The 25,022-nt window shown below is 36.5% G+C and overlaps 3 protein-coding genes across 3 annotated transcripts; 2 read left to right on the plus strand and 1 right to left on the minus strand.

Moving 5' to 3' along the window:
* Nucleotides 1-11,497: 11,497 nt before the first annotated feature.
* Nucleotides 11,498-13,649, plus strand: pthlhb (parathyroid hormone-like hormone b). Its single transcript, XM_026203438.1, has 3 exons — nt 11,498-11,622; nt 12,565-12,665; nt 12,845-13,649. The coding sequence occupies exons 2-3, from the start codon at nt 12,577-12,579 to the stop codon at nt 13,209-13,211; spliced, it is 456 nt and encodes a 151-aa protein (XP_026059223.1). The 5' UTR covers nt 11,498-11,622; nt 12,565-12,576; the 3' UTR covers nt 13,212-13,649.
* Nucleotides 13,650-14,422: 773 nt separating this feature from the next.
* On the plus strand, nt 14,423-16,677 carry LOC113042796 (galanin receptor type 2). The gene is made up of 2 exons (XM_026201797.1): nt 14,423-14,437; nt 15,745-16,677. Exons 1-2 carry the CDS (start codon nt 14,423-14,425, stop codon nt 16,675-16,677), a joined length of 948 nt encoding a protein of 315 aa, XP_026057582.1.
* Nucleotides 16,678-18,545: 1,868 nt separating this feature from the next.
* On the minus strand, nt 18,546-24,977 carry metap2b (methionyl aminopeptidase 2b). The gene is made up of 11 exons (XM_026201954.1): nt 24,782-24,977; nt 24,342-24,443; nt 24,182-24,241; nt 23,754-23,856; nt 23,504-23,665; nt 22,808-22,989; nt 22,615-22,709; nt 22,040-22,136; nt 21,854-21,957; nt 20,899-21,014; nt 18,546-19,596 (listed from the first exon to the last, which is right to left on the minus strand). Exons 1-11 carry the CDS (start codon nt 24,939-24,941, stop codon nt 19,344-19,346), a joined length of 1,434 nt encoding a protein of 477 aa, XP_026057739.1. The 5' UTR covers nt 24,942-24,977; the 3' UTR covers nt 18,546-19,343.
* Between the last annotated feature and the right edge of the window lie 45 nt (nt 24,978-25,022).

Below are 25,022 nucleotides of genomic sequence, written 5' to 3' on the forward strand. Positions count from 1 at the left end.
ATAAAGCTTAAAGGAATAATTCGCCCAAAATAAAAATGCCCAAACATCTGATAAAATCATCACAATAATCCACACCACTCCAGTCCATCAGTTAATGTCTTGTATGTTTTTATCAGCTGTTTTATCAACTCTCATTCTGATGGCAGCCATTCATATCCATTGGTGAGCAAGTGGTGTAATGCTTTATTTCTCCAAATCTGATGAAGAAACAAACACATTTACATCTTGGATGGCCTGAGGCTGAGTTAATATTCAGCAAATTTACATTTTGGGGGGAACTACTTCTTTATAATGTGGCGGCCCCTCCAAGAGTTTCCAATCTTCCAAACAATCTTTTTTATTCTTTGTTCAAATGTCTCTTGGACTGATCTGGACTCTGTTCCACTCATCTCAGATTCACGGCCTCCACACGGGTAATGAACCTGAGTTTGTGTGCGGGTGTGGATGTAGGTATTGGTTTTGACCACTGTCTGGTCTTCCAGGATTCCAGCTCGGTGTGGTTTAGGGCACCCTGGATCTCTGTCGTGATTTTGCCCCGCGCTTATGTTTCTGGGATATAGCTGAATTATGGCAACGGTGCCCAAAACCACACAGATTTCAACGCTTAATCTTCAGTGAAAGCTTTCCAAGAGAGGTCTGCCAGTGAAAAGCAGAGAGGGAAACTTTGAAAATGTTGAGCTCTTAAGAAACACACTTTCTGTCTTTATTGTATTTCATTTATACAGAAAACAGTCCTCTGGCCAAGCACCACATAAAAGTGTCTTTTAAAGCATAACAGTGGTGCCCTCAGGAAAGGGATCTGAGAGAAACTAAGCAATTATCAACATCGGGGTGTATAAAAGTGGTCTTGAAAAGGAATGCAGTGTAAACTGTAGCAGGGTGATGACATGTTCAAACGTATAAACTGTCCAAGCGTGTACGTTTTCCAAATCCAACAATCTTCAAATTATATTTACTGTACATTTTTGTTTAATAATGGAATATGAGAATGCTTATGCATTGTGAATGCACAGCCTCTGCAAGAGGGCTGTCATTTTTTAATATGTCTGTTTAAAGTCAATGTGTTATAAGGTTTCAATGATCAAAATATGATTATATTGGAATGCAATAGTCTTTATAGATTTTACATTGGCAGTGGTTCAAGTGCATGCTAAAAACAGGATCCGAATGCTGTAAAATCCCAAAAAGTTGCTGCGTCTACACTTAAAAAGACAATTAAACACACCTAGTCCAAGTACACACTGAGACACTGCAGTACTTTTCAACATGAAGCTTAACCAGTCCTTCACACAACCACTGTCAGCATACGTAAAAACTGAAATTGTCAAATGGTTTGTGGTTTATAACCATATTTTAACATTAAATGCCTTCTCAATGAATTATTTGAGAGGTACTTTCAAAAAGTTTGGGTTCTAATCTTTTCTTTAAGTTGAAATGTGTGATTTTTCTATGTTAATATGCAGCGACAACTATAAGTAAGCCATTTGTAGATTGATTTTGCCAACAACAACAAAAAAAGTGTAAACACTGTAGCTCTGTGGTGCCTTTCAAAACATTGCTGTGTTTGCTTGAGCATCTCAACCATCCCAACCCAGCAATGCTGAGGAGGGACTATCCATTTGCATAATATGAGCCATGTATGACAATTATATACACATAGTTGCAATACAATCAACTGCAAGTAAACAAAGTAGAGATATAAAGTGGTTTTGATGCTGTAGTAACACTGTCTCTCCGTCTGTGTTCACATTCATTTCTCTCTAGGGAGTTTAGCATTGTAATGTACATGGCAATGTTAATGTGTTTGGTCTTTGCAGAATAAATATGCCACACTGCTGGTGGTACAAAAACTTGCTACTGTCAATACATCCACAGACATGCTGCTGTGAACATGTAAGAAATGTTGCTGCTGCACATATAACAAATAAGATATAACATCACACACACAGAATAAATGAAATTATCCTGTAGCAGATCTGTACAGGTGGAGCTGGAGAAGGTGGAGGGGTTTCTGTATTTGTATCAAGTATTTGAATGTTGAGCAGCAAGCTCATTGGTTGCTGATGCAAAAAGTATTCAATAAGCAACACCAAACAAGTAATGATTTGATTAAAACAGATTGAGTTAGAAACTATTGGCCTGCGCCATCTAGAGTTTCACTTTGTGTTTAAATACACGTGGACATTCCTCTTGACCAGTGTATACCAACCAGTGTCTCAAAGGTTTGTATTCATGGCTAATTAGAATCAGGCCCTTGGTGTGGTGCTAGATTGAGAGACAGCTTTTCACAAGCGCTGAATGGATTTGTCCTGGCTTGGAAAAACCTAGTACAGTATATTTCCCCTGTTGACAGTCCAAACTGCGCTTATAGGACACACACCTTGATGTCAACTCTCACTACAGAGAAAGTGAGACTCCATTTCCCGAAGTCTGCCAGTCTAGCTCTTTATGAACGGCGTGCCAAACAAGTTCTCCATTTATTTGTTCAATTATTATGTGAATTTTTGCTGTTTTGTTTGGCTGGCTTTGACGGAGGTCAGCTCGTGTCAATACTGGGTTGTACTCAAAGGCAATATGAACTGTCAGGTGTTTTTATGAGGCCTTGAGTAGGCACCAGGGCGAAGTCGCCACCCACGCCCACCTACTGTGTGCAGGCTGGACGTTTTCCACCCAACCAAACCATGGGGGCCGTCTGGTCAGATAACCATGTATATTGTGACTTCCCCATGTTAGCACAGGAATCCCACCTTGAGGATCCTATTTACACGGCCTGACACAAAGAACCGGCAGTTTATGCCAAGCACAATCACCCAAGCACCTGAAGAGAAATCCACCTACTGTCCCAATGCACAGATCTGGCTCACACAGTTTGGCTGGGTGTTTCAATACTCCACTACTACAGGAATAATCCTGAATATTGCAGCTGCTTAGTATAACGCTATTTTGTGAAAGCCAATTTCTACACATTAAGGTCCATTTACACTCTAAAAAGTAATCTTTCTGCACTGGCATTGATGGTTCCATGCAGAACCTGTAACATCCATGGAACCTTTCAAGGTCCTCTATAGTGGAAAAGGGTTATTTAGGTCATTAACAGTGGTTATTCAGTGAACAGTTCTTAAAAAAAACATTTTAAAAATCAAAACAATCTTGTTTTGCCATAAAGAACCTCTTGTGGAATGGAAAGGTTCCATGGATGTTATGGTTCTTCATGAAACCACAGATGCTAATCTACTTTTAAAAGTGCATTAAGGGTGCCTCCAAAGAACATAAAAAGAGTTTCTAAACAGTGTTTCAGTCATGTTAAACATTAGATTACAAAATAGAATGCATTTACTAGATTTAATAGAAATTTCCTTTAAAACCTTATTCTTGCCGTAAAAATGGGTCTGGACAATTTTTAATTCCATGGGTCTAGCTTCCGGTTTCATCCATGTCCAGCTATTTTTAGCTGTACAAAACAGTTTTTTTTTTGCTGCTTGATGTTGAAAATTGGTGTGTCTTACCATATTATTTTAGTGTATAACTTTAATTATGAACACACTGGTTTGTAGAGCACAGTTTTACCATTTACTGTTATGCTTCTCATTATTTCCATATAGCAGCTAATGACACAGAAGTTTCCCCCATAGGCTTACTTCCACATTGAAGAATAAGGTGGATAATTCACACGCTGTTCAAAACCAAAAGAATGGCAAAATAGATGCTATTATTTTTTCAATTGAAAGTGCTGCGTTTAACCTCGCGTTGATGTGTTTTATGGTAAATTACATCACAGGAAGCACAATCACAAGTAATGGCTCGCCACCTGCAACAAGACACAAAACGTCTCTCAGACCATTCCTGTCCATCACTGAACCCTCTCTCTCTCTGGAAACTTAAACAGCTTTTTAAGAATGAGGAGGGTTTTTCAGTTTGTTGCTAAATTTAGCTTGGCCCTGTGCGAGCAGCAGGATCCTGAGCCATTTTCAACAAAGATGAGCCGTAGCCCTTGCCCAGTGCCGGCGGGTGGCGATTGCCGGTGGTCTGCTGTTCTCTTATGCACTAGCTTTAAGTAAACACTGCAATTCTGCGGTCGCCAGCAAAAGGCCTTACTGTGTGGCAGCACACACAGCCTCGGTGTGCCTTCTCCTAAACCCCCAACCCACATCTTCAGCTCAGTGGACTGAGGTCAACGGGCATCAAGACCCATGATGTATGAGCCCCCTAATCCAATGAAGCCCCTCAGCAGTTCACCCTCCGGTTCCTCCTGTTCCAGCACTAACGCAACACTTTTAAATGTAACACTGCCCCATCGCATGGGGTTCAGGGAGATGCGTGGCTCTTTAGAAGGACACATCCCATTCACTTCCATTATGCAGTAAATATTTGTATATTTTATGTATGGCTGGATGGTGGCGGGCTAAACAAACCAAGCGTTTACTGGAAGGGCTTTCCCTCCAGACGATTAGATAAAATTGAAACATGTTTGTGTAGGCGGTTTGCTGACCGCTGAAATGTTGACAGACCACATGGGATGGCACCTGCTCGACAACACGAAAGCATTTGCCTTCATCTCTGAAATTGCATTTATTGTTTATTATGTAGAATTTGGAATGGCCCTTGAGAAGAAAATATCACATATGGCCAAAAGCTTACAAATAGGTCAAATTTGCTTGCCTAGCCACCTTTTCAACGCACCTCTTCAACACAGAAGTATGCATATAGGTGAGACTACCAGTTCATTAATGGTAAAATGGGTTCCCCTTCAAAACCGTATGCTCTTAATTAAGATAAAACATTAAAATAATATGAGAAGACACGCCAACTTTCAATATCAAGCAGCAGAACTAACTGTTTTGTTCAGCTAAAAATATGGAGTGGACGCAGATGAGACCAGAAGCCAGACCCATAGAATTAACAAACATTTCTACGACAAGAGATGGGATATACTTTTGTGCACAGACATTATTGCATGTTGAATGTAAACAATGTTAATTATGTTCTGGGGTACTCTCCAAAATGGTGGAAGACGGTAACTCTGGGAAAAGAATTGTTTGAATAAATTATTTTTTTTAATTTTATTTAATTATTATTATTGTTTTCTTTGCAAACAAAAAACTATGGTTGAACCCCTGATGTCACATGGACTTTTTTTTTTACAATTTCCTTAATACGTTTCTGAGCCTGGGAATATTTCAGTTGTGTTGCTGTCTATGGAGGGTTAGAGAGCTCTTGGATTTCATTAAAAATATCATAATTTGTTTTCAGAAGATGAACAAGGTTTTTACAGGTTTGGAACGACATGAGGGTGAGTAATTAATGACGACATTTTCATAAAAAAAAAAGTTTATTATATGTAGTCATAAGACTTATGTAAAACGTATAAAAATGTGTATATGTATACATTTATCATTTTTTTTATAGGCCTATAAAACATGATAAAACGTGTGTATATATATACACTGTGTATACTCTGTATATATGTGTGTTCTTGTGACTATATATGTGTGTGTGTGTGTGTGTCTATATATATATATATATATATACATACACACACACACACACACAATAATACATTATATACAGTATATTTTTTATTACAGTATGTAATCATTTAATCAAAATGATACATTTCATCAAGAATAGAAATGTGTTTGTCTATTTCAGTGTTTTGTATTGTTCTTTGGAAATTGGAAACTTTACAATACGCACAGAAAATTTCTAATTCATTGTTTTGTTTATATTTTTAATGTATGCATTTATTCTGCCTTAAGGGATAATAAAAAAAGTTATTTAACAATTATTTACTATTTCCAACACATCAAAATTATTTAACAAATTTCACATAAAACTTTGCATGCACTACGTATTGAGATTAACTTAGCAATATGAAGAATGGCAGCACTGTGGACTAATATATGTTCAAATATGCTAAACGCCGTTAGCTGAAACAAAGCATTTCTCAAGTGAAAGGTCTCTTGTATGCCTTCTAAGCCTAGGAATACATCAAGTTAGACTTTGACAAGTTTCACTGATAGTTTTTATTGAGAACACACGTGTGTCCTTTCTGTGGCCCCTGGTGCTGAATATTTAAACAGAGTTTCAGTGAATACTCTTTTCATGAAGAATTCTCTTTATCGATGCGGCGCGAACGTAAATGAATGAAAGACACGCGAGTTTGTTCCCCAAACAATAGCGACTGAAATGAAACGCTGCTTGTGGAGAGCGGCGGTGGGAGGCGTGTTGGGGGTTTGGGAGCCGCTCTGTCGGTTTCCAAACTTCTTAGCTGCTAGCAGAAGGATTTACTGGAACCCTCAGACAGGCTTTCACAGCTCGGGCTCTAAACGGCCTGCTGGCAAGGCGGCCATGTTTTCTCTGGCACCGAATCAAACCCGCCGGACTAGATCCAAAAGTACCTAACAAAACACAAACCTGTGGGATGTTTGGATGATAAATTGCCGACGTTCTGAAAAATATTGGCCTCGCTGGGGACATCAGTCTTAATAATCTCACAGTCAGATGGCATACTGGGTGGTTGGGTCGGACCAGAGCTCCCACGATTCACTCGGGGTGGCGTTTGACTACAGGTGTCATATCAAAGTTTGTCCAAGTGCTGAGAAGGTCAAGTGCCAGTGGTTCGACAGGGGAACCGTCGAGGTGTTAAATGACACGTTTTATTCATTTAACAATTTCACGGAGAGGACCGCAAAAATCCCAGACGTTCCTCAGAAGCAGGATTCATGATTAAATCTGGAGCACTGCTGTGCAGAATTTTCTGCTAAAACCCTTCGGTCAAATGGAAGAAATCGTGTCATGTGTTCCCACATGGTTACGTGATAAAAACAAACACAAGAACAAAACCGGAGTACACGGGAAGCGGAAAGGAAACTCGGTTAAACAATGTTTCTCACAAAACGCAGGGCTTTTGACATTGGCGTGGATGAGTCAAGCCCTTTTGAACATTGCTAGACGATGCTGTCACTGACTAGAAAGAAAATACAAAACAGAAGTAGTGTAGAGCTACTGAGAAGAAAGAATGAACGTGAAGGTTTCATGAAGCCAAAAGCTACATTTCCACAGATAAAAGCATCATTCAGGTTTAGGATTTTCTTATCAAGAGCCATTTTTGGCTAAATTCGGGTTTTAGTCAGCTATATGGTTTTTAGGAGATTAAAAAAGTTCTTGTTGTGAACTTTATCTGTACCATCTATCACCAGATGTTATTTGTCTAATGAATAGAGGCGATGTTCACATTACAAAATACTAAAACTCCAGCAGACCAACAACCCAGTTGAGAAAATCAGACGTGACAACAATGCTAATTCTGTCATAATTTATGTCACAGTCCCTCAAACTCATACGCTGTTATTTTCCTGTGGAACACAAAGGAGAAAACTCTTTTCTCAGTTCTTTTCTCAGTTCTCTCAAGCTCTAAAAAGGACAAAAATAAACAGTTCATATAATCATTGATACTACATTTGCACATATTTTATATGTGGCCCACATTTGCACTAATGTTCAAAAAGTTTATGGTTAGTAAGGTTTTTTAATGCTTATGAAAGAAATCTTTTATGATCACCAAGGCTGCATTTATTTAATTCCAAATTAATAAAAAACAATCAAATTTTTATTCTCTAACATTTTAAATGTCCTTAATATTACTTTTGAACAATGTAATGCATCCTTGCTGACTACATGTAAAAACAAAATTACCGACCCCAAATGTTAAAACCCTAGTGTAAGTCAGTTTATTTTATAATGCACTGCCCCATAAAGATGGAAATATATGGAATATTTTAGTGTCACACAGAGCTAATTTATAGTTGATGAGCATTAGTTATGTTGTGAACCTCTTGCCCCGAGGCCTTTAAATGAAGCGGTACTATTTTGTGGGCTCTCCAAAAACCACCTTGGCCATTACGTTTGCTTAGGAGGCGAGCAAACCCACCCACAGGCTTGATTTCACTGAGGTTATGGTCATCATCCCTTGGGACAGTGGTCAGCCAAAGCTGTTTACTTTCTTCACCCAGCTGCACCCATGTTTAGGGAGGGGAGGGTCTCATGGTCTCTGCTATGAGCTATAATATTCCTCCGAACTCTCGCATAGAATATCCTTGCAAAGTAAAAGGCCAATTCAACATAGGTTCAGCATAATGCAGCATATTTTTGGTAGAAGAATCATTTGATTGAGGAATTGGTTGATAGAAGAATCATTTGGATCAGGAATTGTTTGGTAGAGGAATCATTTAAATTAAGAATCGTTTGGTAGAAGAATCATTCATCATCTAATTGGGAATTGGTTGATAGAAGAATAATTTAGATGAAGAAACGGTTGGAAGAAGAAGAATTGAATCGTAGAAAATTCATTTGAATGATGAATTATTTGGGAGAAGAATAATTTGAATGAGGAATTGTTTGGGAGAAGAATCATTTGAATGAGGAATTGGTTGATAGAAGAATAATTTGGATGATATATTGGTTGGAAAAAGAATAATTAAAAAAATATGTTGGTAGAAGAATCATTTGGATGATGAATTGGTTGATAGAAGAATCATTTGGATGATGAATTGGTTGATAGAAGAATAATTTGGATGATGTATTCGTTGGAAAAAGAATAATTAAAAAATATGTTGGTAGAAGAATCATTTGAATGATGAATTGGTTGAAAGAAGAATCATTTGGATGATGAATTGGTTGATAGAAGAATCATTTGGATGATGAATTGGTTGATAGAAGAATCATTTGGATGATGAATTGGTTGATAGAAGAATCATTTGGATGATGAATTGGTTGATAAAAGAGTCATTTGAATGATGAATTGGTTGATAGAAGAATCATTTGGATTTTGAATTGGTTGATAGAAGAATCATTTGGATGATGAATTGGTTGATAGAAGAATCATTTGAATGAGGAATTGGTTGGAAGAAGAATCATTTGGATGATGAATTGGTTGATAGAAGAATCATTTGGATGATGAATTGGTTGATAGAAGAATCATTTGGATGATGAATTGGTTGATAGAAGAATCATTTGGATTTTGAATTGGTTGATAGAAGAATCATTTGGATGATGAATTGGTTGATAGAAGAATCATTTGGATTTTGAATTGGTTGATAGAAGAATCATTTGGATGATGAATTGGTTGATAGAAGAATCATTTGAATGAGGAATTGGTTGATAGAAGAATCATTTGGATGATGAATTGGTTGATAGAAGAATCATTTGGATGATGAATTGGTTGATAGAAGAATCATTTGGATGATGAATTGGTTGATAGAAGAATCATTTGGATTTTGAATTGGTTGATAGAAGAATCATTTGGATGATGAATTGGTTGATAGTAGAATCATTTGGATTTTGAATTGGTTGATAGAAGAATCATTTGGATGAGGAATTGGTTGATAGAAGAATCATTTGGATGATGAATTGGTTGATAGAAGAATCATTTGGATGATGAATTGGTTGATAGAAGAATCATTTGGATGATGAATTGGTTGGTAATAGAAACAAGAATTGTGAATTGGTTGGTAGAACAATTATTTAAATGAAAAACTGATTGGTTGAAGAACCATTTGAATGATGAATTGGTTGGAAGAAGAATACTTTTTAAGAAGTATTTATATATGTAAAAGAAACAAAAATTTGTTTTGATAGAAGAGCCATTTGAATTAGGAACTGGTTGGTAAAAGAACTGAATGGTAAAATAAAATGTTGTTGTTTTATTGGCTTTTAAGATGTCATTCAACCAAAAATGAGTATTTACATCATCACTCAAAAAAATAACTCTTTGAACGAACATAAAAAAATCATGGAAAGGATTTCCACATGATTAATTTGCTTTATTTCAGCATTATGCAATTCTGTTACTCCAATTTAATGTACTTACATTGGGTCAACTTAATTTATTAAGGTTGATTCAACTTATTTACTATGGTTGGGCAAAGCTTAATTTAATAGTGTCAGCCCAACTAATCTGCAATGTTTTGGACAATGTTTTTAATTATTAAGTTCATTTTACAAAATAAGTTTAAGTAAACTTAACAACCCTTAATAGAGTCAACAAACAACAAATGAGTTAATTGTACCTGAAAAAGTTAAATAATGATGACACAAAATTTGAATAATGCCATTTTAGGAATGCCACCCCCTTGCATTAGGATCATGAGCAGCTGATTAAAATTACTTTTCATTAAAACCTTCCTATAAGTACAGCTTATCAAGCATATCACAAACAAATTTAAATTACAAACCGTTTGTTTCTTTGTTTGTTTTGTTCTAAAATTTATTAGAACAACTTAATAGCCATAAATAGTATTACTCATCTACCTATCTAATGGTGCTACACTTCTCCAAGAGGGTGACAGAATAACATTTACCCATAATACACTGCAGAAATCCTCAGCCAATGAGATGCAAGTCTGTGTTGGTTTCACTAATATGTTACCTTTACGCAAAAATGTAATGTTGGCTGAACAAATAATTTTTAAGTAAAGCTGACAATACACACTTTTTTGTTGAATGAACTAGATTAAATCAAGTTCACATTGTTAAATACATTTTTTTAAGTAATCATAACATGAACGGATTAAGTAAAATTAGCAAAGGTGAAAGTACATTTTTTTGAGTGAATTGTACTTCATAAATTAAAAGCCATTTTTTCTATGCTCACACACAGAGAGACATAAAAGAATCATTTGAATAAAAAATTGGTCAGCAGAAGAATGATTTGTCTGTTTTAATGACTTTCAGGAAATAATAAAGCCAAAAAGAAGTACACTCTTAAAATAAATGTGCTTCACGATGCCATAGAAGAACCTTTTTGTCTAAATGGTTCTATAAAGAACTTTTAACATCTGAAGAACCTTTACCATTCACAAAAAGGCTCTTTGTGGTGAAAAAGCCAAGGTTCTTCAGATTATAAAAAGGTAAAAAAAAAAAAAAGATGATTCTTTAAAGAAACTTTGACTGAAAAATGGCTCTTCAATGGCATCGCTGTGAAGGACCTTTCAAGCACCTTTACTTTTAAGTGTATTTTCCAACATTTACTTCATATATTAAAAGGACCCAGTGTGTGGACAAGCTCCTAATAGTTGTAGAAAACACAGTAAAGACAGAAAAATTCATCAAAAGTTCAAGTCCTCACTCACTGAACCTGAGCTCCTCGTGAGTGTTTTGAGAGAGAGAGAAAGAGAGAGAGAGAGAGCAGCGTGCTACCCTTTTTCCAATGAAGGTGTCTGCCTGTGCATTTCTTGGAGTGTGTGAGTGGTTTGTCAGTCTAGTATACACTTTGGCACTCGTGGGCAGCAGACACACACACACACACACAGAGAGAGAGAGAGACAAGCATGCAGTGCACACTAGTTTTCTCATCCCAGTTTGCAGTGAACAGCAGAGGAGACTTACACGACCCACTGGTGCAATAAATCTAACGCCCACCGCTCTGGTCCTCTCTTCCTCTCACTATCTATGCGTTCTTTCTTAGGAAGAGTTTGTCTTCTGGACCAGTGGAGTTTGGACATACAGACATGCTTCACTGAGGCAGCAGCTGATGCTCTTGTTTGATGATCGTAGTCACATGTGGCGTCCAGCCGGTGGCAGTAACATGCAGCAGTAACTGATCGACTCAGCAGTGCATTACATGTGAGTATATTATCAACAATGTTACACCTCATGTTAGTTGATGACTTATTATATCATTCAATTACTATTTCCATTTTATGGAAATATATGTTATGAAATGCTTTTTATTAAAATGCATACAGAAGGTGAAAAAAATATATTATCTTACATTTACAATTTTTAATATGTTATATTTATTCATTTGTAACATTTCTATTTAAAATATAACCTAATTAAATATGATCTCATGTGTTCTCTCTATGTAAGATAAACATTATATCATATTTTTTCCATAATATTGTTTCAATTATATAGTAATTATTTATAAAATGTATATTTTTTATGTATATTTCTTTTTCAATTGACAGTAAATTATTAATATATATATATATATATATATATATATATATATATATATATATATATATATATATATATATACGTGTATGCAGAATATAATAATTTATTTTAAAACTTCTTATAAAAATTTATAGTAATTATTTATTTTTAAATAAAAATTAAACATCTACTGCATTTATAATGAAAACTATAAATCTGTAGTTTATATTATATGTATTATATTATATTTAAATTAAAGGCGAATATTTAGAATTATAAATATCATAAATATAGCATTTTAAGTATTTTAAATATACATAAAATATTTTAATATGTATTATACATTTGTATTATATTTTGTGCCTATTCTTTGACTGATATGTGTAGTAAAATATTAACATATATAGTATAGCCTATGTATATTATAATTAAATGCAAATTATTTCTATTTTACTTTAAATAAAATATTTAAAGTGTAATAAAACTGTATTTGATGCCTCTTTTCACTAATATGTGTAATAAAATATTATTAATAAATTATATAGGCAATATAAAATGTATATATATACACACACACGCACTAGATACTATGAAATAACTCATGTGAATTTGTCCTGTGTTCAGTTGTCCAGCAGTATGTTGAGGCATTGGGGGTTTGCTGTGTTCCTGTTAACCGTCCCGATCCCGGTCCAACCCAGACCCACTAATGCTCTCAGCTACAGACAGTAAGTCCTGATCTCCTCTTACTGCTGGATTTCTGACAGCTCTCTAAAAGTCAGAGCTGTGTTGAGACTGACATCTGCTGGCAGCAGAAGAAGCAGGACGCTACATTGCATGGAGTAAAGCATGCTTTATCATGTCTACTAGTCAAATGAGTTCAATATTCTCTCTCTTTTGGCCCCAGGCGGCGCTCAGTAGGACACGCACAGATGATGCATGACAGGGGTCGATCCCTGCATGACCGGAAGAGGCGTACGTTTATCCAGGATCTGCTTGAGCAGGTGCACACGGCTCAGGTGTGGGACTCCCCCGGTCAGAGCCAGAGAAGTGTCCAGACCCCACCGCGGTCCAAACCCATGGGCAGCTCCAAAAACTTCCCCTTGAGCTTTCAAATGGAGACTATAGGGACGAGAGACGACCTGCCGCAGGAGACCAGCAAGACCCTGAGATACCAGGAGCAGCCACTGAAGGCTGTGACCAAGAGGAAGAGGAAGATGAGTTTGGGGAGATGGAGGAGGGACAGGGGGGTGTGGCTTCCATATGCAAATTAGAGACCCATAAAAGAGGCTGGATAAGAATGAAGGCTCGATTGGAAGCACAGCGACTAAATCTGGACGAACAGAGAAGGCTTTGTGATAAGATGATTTGCTGCCTGATACAGTTAGAGCTGAGACTTCATCACTGCTATTGGTGGATGCACCTTTAAAATGTAAAGTTCAAAAAGACTATTTCACCGTGGCATGGGATATGCAAAAATAGTGACTAAGTCACGTTTTTTTTTTTTGTTCAAAATAAACTTTCTAATCAGTTCTCTATTCTAGAGCTTCATTTGATGAGTAGAAAGCGCTTCACATACAGACTAAGTGTATTTGTTACATTCAGAGTTCCCTGTATTAAATGTAGTCATTCAGTAAGACATTTCATGAAATATTTAATTTATTTGATTGGAATATTTATTCCCTGAATGTATCTCAATGCTGCTGATTTTGACGAGATTTGCGAATGCACTTTAGATAGTTATGCTGGTCTACATTCAGATTTTTGCTATTTTTATATTTAGATTTTTTTTATCCTGCTTTTCTTTTCTTTTAGTTAATGTTCTGCTATTTTCAAAAACATAATAAAGTTACTAAAAATATATTTTACTAGAACTCCAAATTTATTCTCATGATTTGCACCGTATAAGTGCATTTTTTTGTATTATCATTTTTCTATAAATGCAAAGCAATAGCTTTACATGTCTATATTATATTTTAATTGTTAAGACTAATATATATATTTGTAATTGTAATGTATATGATAAATCTGTTTAAATCATTTTTAAAATATTGCTTATATTTTTTACTAATATATATAATACACACACACACATATCTATTATGAGAAAAAAAGCTTATTTTACAGCAACTCCAAATTCATTCTCATGATTTTCACCATATAACTACAGTTTTTACTATTTTTCTATGCATGCAAAGTGTGACTTCATTATTTCATCAGTGCAGTTGAAGTATCTGTTTTTACTGACTGAGGACGGTGGAATAATCAATCAGTGTGTGGAGCTGTGTCTGTGCTCAGAGGGCAAATGCAAGGCAAATAAAAACACAAAAATGGTGCTAATGGATGGGGAGGAAAATGCAACCTTCTGTCAACTTCCTGTGAGTGCTTTAGGATCACATGTCATGCCTTAAAGACTCATAAACCACAGCACAGAAGAGCTAGAGATCAATCACAAATCAATGAGCCCCTGATCAGACTGAGACAGATGGAAAAGCTGCAGGTAATAGCTGACATACATTCATTTGCTGTATTTTCTCCACATCAAATCTTTAGAAAGAAGTAGCTTTCTGATATCAGTTTTAATAGGTGGCTATATTGATACATGGACATGTTTCTTATTTCTTTTCGGCTTTGTAAATGGCACTTATTCTGATTGAAGCATTAGGGAAAGTTTGCCTTTTGTGAAATTATGTCTGTACATATAGATATCTCTCTGAATTAAAAATGATTTGTTGAATCTTATCTGAAAGCACAGATAAATGACGGATGCATTTGCAAATACATGGATATCTAATTAAACATCTGGGATGGTGAGTAGCTAATTTTCTCTGACAATGAATTAGGAATTAATTAATAATAATACATTTTGTAACTTATTATATTAAATAATTTATCATTTGACATTTTCAGTATAGACAAGCGAAAAATGAGTCAAGATGGTAATGAAACTAACTGTTTTTACTGGGAAATAATAAAAATCAAAAAAATGTATAATTTACATGTGTGTGTATATATATATATATATATATATATATATATATATATATACATTTTCTTTGATTAATAAAAAAAGTTAAAAAGAATGCCATTTGTAATTTTAAATATCAATATTTCAGAAAATTATAGTTTTCTGTATTTACAGTTTTCTGTATTTTTATCATACACATACACACATTTATATATTTGAATATGTTTTATGTATATAAATGTAGGCTATAATAAAAATTAATATAATATTACATATATGTTTTTAAAGATTTAATTTCAGATCATTCATATTTTCTAATAGTATGCATAATTTATATTTATAATTTCATTTATTTTATATAAAATGATATTGTATTTTTCTAAGGGGTCATCGGATGCGAGTCATGCGACATGCACTTTTTCAAGTTGTTTGAACTGAAATGTGTTGGCAGTGTGTACACAACAGCCCTATATGAAAAAAATACACCCAGGCATCTGAGTTTAGAACGGTTTGTCATCCAAAGGAACAGAGGGGCGGAGTCAGCAGAGCTCATTAGCATTTAAAGGAACATGCACTAAAACGGGTGGTTGTGTGCAGAGCTGTTTTTGACAGGGTAACAAGGGTGATTTTTTTATACCATTAAGAAATTTTAACCATAGTATGTTATAGACTTTTCATTAGGACCCTAAAGAATCATGTCAACTTGTGAAAAATGGGCATCTGATGACTCCCTTAAATGTTACATGATATTTAGCTATATATTTTATTGGATCCACAGATCTAACAATTTAAGAGTAGCTCAAAGCATACCTTTTTTTTTTTTTGCTACTGTTTCACAGGGAGCCACTAACAGTTACGGAGTGATCTTTGCTTGCACTTGTGGCATCATAGTGGGCATCGGTTTCTGCGCCAACCTGCTGGCCTTTTCTCTCTTCGCCAAACACAAGAGCTTTCGTAAAAACCGCCTGGACGTTCTTCTCCTCAGCATGGCTCTGGCCGACTTCCTCATGCTCTTCCTCATCCCCTTCACCGTCCACTCGGCGGTCAGTTTCTCGTGGCCTCTGGGCATCACATCCTGCAAAGTCTATCAGTTTCTGCTGGCATTCTCTCTGGCCGCCAGCACGTACTCTCTGTGCACCGTATCCATGGTTCGTGCCATGATCATCACCAAGCCCTACCGACCTCCATCCATGGATCTAGTGGTGCTCATGTTTATTCTGGTCTGGGCCTTGAGTTTCTTTATAAGTCTGCCGTTGCGTATTTTCGCCACTAAGGAAAGCTTAGGCCCAGGTGTGAGTAACTCCACTGTTTGTTTGCCTACTACCCAAGAACATCATTACCAGGTCGTTCTCAGCCAGTTTGTGCTTTACTATCTCATTCCAATGCTGGTTATCGCAGTCAACTCAGCACGTATCGCTCTTTTCCTGCACAAGAGACCGGTTATGTCCTTCACAGGCTCCAGGAACACAAGACGGGCATCTCTCATGGTGTTCTTATCCACTGGGACCTTCTCCTTGTGCTGGCTGCCAGGGTATGTTCTAGAGCTGTGCGTGTATTTGGGACTTTACCGGCACGGCCGCTCGTGGGAGATGTTTCATTTCACCTGCACGGTTCTCCAGTATCTGCATCCCTGCGTGAACCCCGTCCTCTATGTTCTGCTGTCCAAACGCTACAGACGCAAGAGAGACTGGCTGTTCAAATGCAACAGGAAACGAGTCCATCCGCAGGTCATTAGCGTGACGGAGAGTTTCTCAGCATCCAGAATATTTTAATTCATTCAGAACATGTTGAATGTAAAACTGTATGAGAGTTTGGTTTGTTTGGTTCAAGGAGATCTGAATTCCTACTTGTGTGAATATCAACTGAAATGAATGCATCTCAACCAAAAAGCAATGTTGAATGTGACTGAATCTGGTTCTGAGGGTGCAAAAAATCTAAACATTGAAAAAAATGGCCTTTAAAGTTGTCCAAATGAAGTCCTTAGCAATGTATGTTACCAATCAAAAATTAAGTTTAATATATTTACGGTACAAATTGACAAAATATCTTAATGATTTTTGGCATAAAAGCAAAATTAATAATTTCGACCCATACAATGTATTGTTGGCTTTTGCTACAAATATACTCATATGCAAATGAAAACACATGCAAATAGAAAAAAAACACCTATAAATTAGGATAACAACATCAATTTAACAACTGCAAATACAACGGAACAAAACACAAAAAGCTAGCAAATACACGCAACACAACCAAATATGACAGAGATGTTTAAGGGAACCGCAAAGTGCATGCATATCAATGTCTACTTTGAAAGGTGAGATTTTTGTTTATTTTAACATCCTGATCATCGGATTCCTTAGGTTGTTCCTAAAGATATTATTAGCCTAAATAAGCAGACGAAATACACAATTACTGTAATTGTGAAACGTTATGCAATCTGGCTAACTTGCTTTTTTTCAACTTCCCAAAAAGTAACCATAGTTTTACAATTAAAATAAAAACAATTAAAAATAAAATTTTATATATATATATATATATATATATATATATATATATATATATATATATATATATATATATATATATATATATATATATTTATATATATATATATATTTTTTTTTTTTTTACCACGGTAACCACAAATTAACCATGGTTTTCCTACACTAACCATAGTTTAATAGTTATAGTTTATTTTAATTTTGTTTGGGTAATTTTGGGGTCCTCCTGATGTGGTCGTTGCCTATCTGCAGCACGTTTATGTTTTTGCAGCGCACTTCTGTGTTTGGTTGCGAGCATTTACAGCACCCATGCTGTCAAACTGATGAAGAAATTTTGCTGGTGCTTTTTCTATTTGCGTGTGTTTTTTTAGTTGCATTGAATTGGGCTCTCTCAGGCACTCAAAATTTGATTAAAATTAACAGTTTTAATTTTTTTGCGTCTAGCTCAAAATGAGCCCATGTACATTCCAATATTCGGCTAGGTCTAGTCAATGTACCATAAGATTACCAAGAGTTGTTGTGGTTTCATTCGCAGGTTTTTTTTTTTTTTACTTGCTCTATGAAGTACATGTAACCAAAGACTAAGGTAATACAGTTGTAACTTAATCCAACTTTTGTAGTTTTCACATGTGAATTAAAATTTTTAAGAAGTTACTTGTGTATGATTGATAATGACCGGTTACATTGCAGTACAATCACATTTTCTCCAAGGTTAAATATAATTATGACAAGGCGGTGACAGTCGACTCTGTGGAAGCCTGTTTCCGCCACTGAATAAAACAAAGTAAATTGCAACTTTTTTTCTAAGAATTGCATGATAAAAACTTGCAATTCCGAGTTAAAAAGTCAAACATTTTTAGATATAAGCTAGCAATTTTGAGAAATAAAGTCAGAACTGCGTGATATAAAAAAGTCAGAATTATTCAGAATTTATAACTCGCAATTGTGAGTTTATATCATGCAGTTCTGAAAAAAAAATCATAATCTTTATTTTATTTTTTTAAAGTGGCAGAAACAGGCTTCCATACACCTCTCTGAAATTGCCTACCACAAAGGCAAAATATAGGACTTTTACACTTAATTTAAAGCATTTGGTTAAACATGATGAAGTCTTGAGACAGAGGACATGAAACAAATTGCAGGTCACAATTTCTTATAAATTTTATTTGCACTTCAAAATAAATCACCACATGTGCTTTATTCTGAGAAAGGTGATTGATTTCAAACAGGCTTTTTCTTGAAATCAAGCATCAAGCCAAAATATAGATGCTTCCATATCAACACCACCAGTTTTATTACGAGTGCCCGCTCTTAAAGGGAAAACGTGTTTAAATTAGTATTTTATTATGGGGGGTGTATGCTGCATTAAAGTCCATTCGTGAGCTGAGGAATAAAGCTAAACCCAGTCTGTAACGTCTCACACTATTTTATAGCCTAAATGTATAACTGAATCAAAAAGGATAAACAGCACTTGATTAAAAATGATAACAGTCAATGAACAAACTTTTCCTAAATTCTCGTAGGCCAGGATTTAGTAAAGCCTTGTACAAAAAAAAAATCCATGCAACTGCTTATGTGTAACACAGCTAATCCAGATCATCTAAAAATGTGTTTTTCAATTCACATTTCTCTGGGTGTTGCTCAAGAAAAGTGCACCAGATCGTTGTCAGCATTAACAGAATGGTTCTAGAGCACTTTAAAGGTGGGGGGTAAGTATAAGTACACATCTGCACCAGTGAGTTCAACCATGGTTAAACAAGGGGACATCTTTACCACAAAGGATTTAAACCTCCATTCATCCTTTATACAAACAAATACTAGCATGTTAAAAATGAGAAGGCACAGCTCATTAATTACTAAGGCCTTTACCCATCAAAATACTCGTGTGATATGAAAGCAGAGGACAGAGTTATAAAAACTGGTGAGGTGGAGGCCTAGTAGTCGTCTCCTCGACTGACCACCTCCTTGCAGGTGGGTCTCAGCAGGATGGTGTGCTCAAACTGGGCCGTGTAGCAGCCTTTGGTGTCGCACAGAGGCGGGTAGGGGTCGATGATGCCCAGGTCGCAGAGATTCTTCAGTGCCATTAAATATTTGGTCTCACCGAAACGATCCAGCCAGCGGCGGCAGAAGGCGAGGGTGCCGAAGTTCTCGTTGACCACATTTAACAAGTGCTTGGCTCTGGGAAGTCTGGGAAAGAGGAACGTGAGCAGGTAAACCATGACCCGATCTAGGAATGCTTTTTAGGCATCACAGGCATGCTCCCAGAACATTAAAGCGTTAGTTCTCCCAAAAATGAAAACTAGCCCATGTTTTACTCGCCTTCAAAGCGCCCTAGGTGTACATGACTTTCCTCTTTCAGACGAATCATATCGGGGTTGTATTAAAAATGATCCTGGCTCTTAAAAGCGTTAGACTAGGAGTAGTTAGGTGTTTTTGTTCAACAGTCCAAAAATAGTCAAATAAAGCATGTGCTTATGGATGCACACGCTTTATTTGACTACTTTTTCTTACGTGTTTTAACTCGCCTTCTCCCAGTCTAACGCTTGCAAGAGCCAGGATCATTTTTAATACAACTCCGATTGGATTGGTCTGAAAGAAGAAAGGCATGTACACCTAGGATGCATTGAGGATTGCCCTGTCACGATGACAACTTCTTGTTCTACGATATATTGCTCCAGAAATAACTGCGATAATTGATATTATTGTCATTTTAAATACCATTTTATGCCACTGAATATAAAATCATAATGTAACAGCATAAAATGTTACATTATGACAACAAACTTAATTTTTGAGGATATTTAGATTGTGGAAATCAAGTATCCAAAAATTTATGCCTTAAAAACCTTGATAAATAGTAAATAAACTAGTAAAAAGTTACTAGTAGAAAAAACACAAATGCACAACGAACTTGTATGGAGATTTTTCCTGGAGCGTTATTTTCTCTGTAAATAAAGGGTGCACAGCACACTAATGTTGAAAAACACAATCACTACTTAGCAGTAAGATATCTGTATGCACAAAGGCACAGATCCCTAAACAAGACCAAATCTGCACATTAAACTTGTTTTGTAGAACTTGAAGCATGTTTTGAATTTGAACAACCTCCTCACGACTACAGCATGTTGTGTGCGAGAAGCTACAAGAGACACAGGTGCAAGTGGAAAGCACAAAACATGGTGACATACATTTTTAAGTAAATATAAATGGGCGATATATTACATCAAAAATTAGAGAGGTCATTTACATATATTGTGCGATAAGTCGATATATTGATTATTACAACAGGCTTATTTGAAGGGGAGTAAAACTTGGGATCATTTAAATTTTTGGGAGAACTATCACTTTAATGTTCTGGGAGCATGTCTGTGATGCCTAAAAAGCATCCCTAGATAGGCAGCTCAGTCAATTATCTTCTGATTGGCTATAACTGACAAAGCTGCTTGTTTCTGGAGAGTCAGTTAGGAATAAGAGCGGTGTGTGTCTCACCTTATTGGCACGTGACCAACTTCGAAGTTTTTCATGTAATGAGAACACTCCATGTCATCGTGCACCATGCCTTTCCCAGTGCTGCCGAACGTCTCGATCGCATAAACTTCTCCTTCCTGTACAAGAGGAAATTCAGCGTGTGACAAAATGACACAAGTAAAGCCTCAACAGTGAGATTAACAACTCGACATGATCGCTTTCCAAACGAAGGAGCAGATTCACAGTAAAATGGTGACTTGACAAAGAAAGATTAATTTATTGAATGATTTTAACACTTATTCAGCAAGGATGCAAAATGGATCAAAAGTGACAGGTGTTACAAAATTTATGGTGTTACAAAAGATTTATATTTCAAATAAGTGCTGTTCTTTTAAGCTTTCTATTCATCAAAGAATCCTGAACCCAAAAAAATGCATCACAGTTTCACTCGTGGATTTATTCATTTATATTGAAAATAAGCAGCAAACCTGTATATTAGAAACATTTGTCATAGGATCATGTGACAAGACTGGAGTAATGCTGCTACAATTTTAGCTTTGCATAACAGGAATAAATTAATTCTGATGTATGTTGATATAGAAAACTTTAAATTGTACAAATATTTCATAATATAACAGCATTTTAGATCGAATAAATGCTGCCCTGGTGAACATTTGAGGCTGGTGTGCTTGGCTACACCTCTCTTTAAAGCCTGTGGTGTTGACTGATAGCGATGTGTTAACTTAGGCTTGTGTTGATAACTCTGGCACACCCAAACTCAGCCCTGAACATCAGACCGAGCCTCTCTCAAACCTGTTAAAACTTTCTCTGCTCCTTTTTCTTCTCCTGAGACATAGCAATGCAGCCTTAATTTTTCCTTCTTATGAACATTTATTGGGTGACTCACCAAATAAAAACCAAGCAAAGATAAATTCATATATGTGAAACGGAAACTTTGTAGTAAGTCAGAACGTACCTCCATCCTGGTGGCTTCTCCTCCTTTCACGATGGGCACCGTCTTGCCTGCATGTATTCTGTACTGTCCAATAGAGTGGCCATTGAGATTTCGGATCGGTTTCACTGGAAACAACAGAAACATCAATAGTGAAATCATATCTTGTGTTATTTCTAGGTCTTTGCTGTTAACATTCTTTGCATTTACCTTGATATGTTTTTCCATCGAGGTCCACTTCATAAGACTCCATAACCTCTTGAATTGATTCTCCAATGTCACACAAACGAACATCGATACCTGCACACTGAAATAACAGAGCAATGTGCTTTACAACGATCACTGTCCAATAAAACAAATTACTCATACATTTAATGTTTAAAAATAAGCGTTTACAAAGAGCAAGCAATCACAGAGTGACAGTAAAGACATTTCTAATGTTACAAAACATTTAAAGAATAATGAACAAAATGAATCAGTTTCCACAAACATATTGTGCAACACAACTGTTTTCAACATTTATAACAATCAGAAATGTTTCTTGAGCAGCAAATCATCACATTAGAATTATTTCTGAAGGATTGTGAGACACTGAAGATTGGAGTAACGATGCTGAAAATTCAGTTTAATATATTCTTTAAGAAAAGCAGTTAAAATTATTCACAATACTGCTCTTTTTACTGTATTTTTGATAAATATATGTAGCTGCAGGGAGCATAAGAGTCTGTAACGGAGGTTAGTTTTAGGGAGTTATGTCACATGCATGTTTTTGCTCTAACGCTTACCTTAATTCCAGTATTTGTAGCATCTTTAACAGCTTCCAGCAGTTTGTCGTACTTTGGGTTGAAGGTGACAGTAAAGGCACAGTCAATGATTCGACCTGGAACACCAAAACAATCAAACATCAGCAAAGATCAGTATAAAAATCACTTGGAAAGAATGAAGATTTCATTTGCAGCCTTTGCTGCTTCAGCGCACCATTAATGTGCGTGCCGAAGTCGATCTTGCAGACATCGTCGTACTGGAGAACGGTGGGGTCTCCTGCATTAGGAGTGTAGTGAGCCGCGCAGTGGTTCAGCGAGCAGCCGGTCGGAAAAGCCAAACCAGCGTTCAGACCATTTTCCTTGATCAACTTCCTAGAGCAATCTTCCAGTTTTTCACTAGCAGGAAAAGAGAGACATGATGAGCAGATTAAACTCATGGCTGCCAATGTGTGTCAACCTGAAAAACCTAGTAATAGATATTTTGCAGGTCAGCTGAAGGCTGTTTTTGTGCTAAAGCTAAGTAGGGTTGTAACACTTTTGGGCCAGATCTACTAAACAGGGCAAATTAGTAAGAGTGAAATCCTATAAAAGCACAGATGTGGGAGGAAAAGTCTGCAGTTGTTGATCTACTGACAATAAGCAAATGACAGAAAACAGATTAAGTTGGTTTATTTTTAATAATTACCCATGCAATGCACCAAGAGCAGAACAAATGAGCAACTATCACAGCCATGTGAAGTGTTAAGAAAATCTAAGTAAACCGCAAACCTTAGTATATACCCTCATAAAATGTTTGTATTTGAAAGAGAAACTCCTACAAATCTATATGCAATTAGACCAGCTGCAAAACTAACTGTATCCACGTCTTTAAGTTTTCTAACAAATGAAGGCCATGAATGGTGTCACTCACCAGATCTCGATCATGGTCAAGCCCGGTTTGATCCAGCTCATGACGTATTTCCTGACCTGCCGGTGGGCCTCGGCAGCCTGTCTGAAGTCGTTCCACATATCTTCATTAGCCTGATCTAAACATTTCTTCTCCTCGTTGGTCATCCGCCATGCAGCAGTGCGTCTGTGTGAAATAAAACACATTTACTATGAAGTTTTAAAGTGTTTTAGGCTGACTTTAGAGTGTGTAAATAAGCAGCTGCTGTCTGTACCCATCTTGCGTCGATGGATATTCACATTCCTGGCCCTTGGCATAAACTCCATTGGTGTAAAGCTCACATATGGGGATCGATGGAGGATCTGTTTGAACTTTGGCTGAAAGAGAATGGAGGAATATCAATAAGTTTTAAGGCTTTTTAAAGGATAAATTATTTTCATAAAAAAAAAAAATTATATATATATATATATAACCTAATAAATGTGTGTGTGTGTATGTATGTGTATATATATATAGTGTTCCTGTAGCTCAAGTGGTAGAGCATTGCGTTTGCAAGCGCAAGGTTGGGGATTCGAAAATTGGAGAAAATTGACAGCCTGAATGCAATGTAAGTCCAAAGCGTCTGCTAAATGCATAAATTAAATTTTATTTTATTTTCATATATATATATAGACTCCAGGGGGAATTTAAACAAACACTCACGTCCTTTCTTTTTCTTCTTCTTCTTCTTTTTCTTTCCAGTTGAATCTCCTTCCTCGCCATCTGCCAAATAGAAACGTAACAAGAAAACAATCAACATTAAAACAAAAACTTTCGCATGGGATTGTAACGGGAGTCTCTTAGGAGTGAACTTCAGACAAACCCTCTTCTGGCTCGTCCTCTTTGTCTTGCTCTTCTAAAGTGTGTTGCTCCAGTTGACTTGCCACTTTGGTGATGCCAGGATCTCCTTCACCCTCAAGGTTTCCTATTAATAAAAGCACAGGGAGTTTGATGTAGATCTCGCAATGCAATATACAGACATAAAGCACATAGAAAGCACGTGGAGTCAGACTCCTCTCATAACAACATTACACAACTATAACAACAATACACGACTGATATCATCAGTTCACCAGCTGGTTAAACACTCTAACCAGTCATTAACTCAACAATCCAGCGCAGAAACTAAACATTAATCTCTGTTCAGATGGTATTACTTGAATGTCTCTTATGTTATATCAGATCTAGCGAGGTCTCGTCGGTTTAAAGCAAACTGGGGAGTAGACGTCAGGGCCACGCGACACTTTCGTTCGTCTTTAGTACCTACGGCTCCCGCTTTTCCCTTCTTCTTCTTCTTTTTCTTCTTCTTCCCGGTCTCGTCAGCGGGATCCGTGTCCTCTTTGGGAAAGTGAGAGTCTCCGTTCGGTAAAATCTGCATTTGTGCAGCTGCGGACTGCGGCTCCTGCGTCAGCTTGTCTGCCATGATGTGACCGCGCGAGGGATTGTGGGTGAAGCGTACATCATGCGCGGCGCCGGTGAGATTCCTCTGTGTTCAACTCGATGG

This window comes from Carassius auratus, chromosome 25 (assembly GCF_003368295.1).
Source record: "Carassius auratus strain Wakin chromosome 25, ASM336829v1, whole genome shotgun sequence".
Classification (NCBI taxonomy): domain Eukaryota; kingdom Metazoa; phylum Chordata; class Actinopteri; order Cypriniformes; family Cyprinidae; genus Carassius; species Carassius auratus.

Bases quoted from the DNA above. Each gene is read 5' to 3' on its own strand.
- pthlhb (XM_026203438.1), top strand. From the start codon at position 12,577: ATGTTGAGGCATTGGGGGTTTGCTGTGTTCCTGTTAACCGTCCCGATC. The intron at 12,666-12,844 runs GTAAGTCCTGAT...TTTTGGCCCCAG, and splicing joins AATGCTCTCAGCTACAGACA to GCGGCGCTCAGTAGGACACG.
- metap2b (XM_026201954.1), bottom strand. From the start codon at position 24,941: ATGGCAGACAAGCTGACGCAGGAGCCGCAGTCCGCAGCTGCACAAATG. The intron at 23,857-24,181 runs GTGAGTGTTTGT...ATTCTCTTTCAG, and splicing joins GAAGAAGAAAAAGAAAGGAC to CCAAAGTTCAAACAGATCCT. The intron at 22,710-22,807 runs GTGCGCTGAAGC...TTGGTGTTCCAG, and splicing joins CTTCGGCACGCACATTAATG to GTCGAATCATTGACTGTGCC.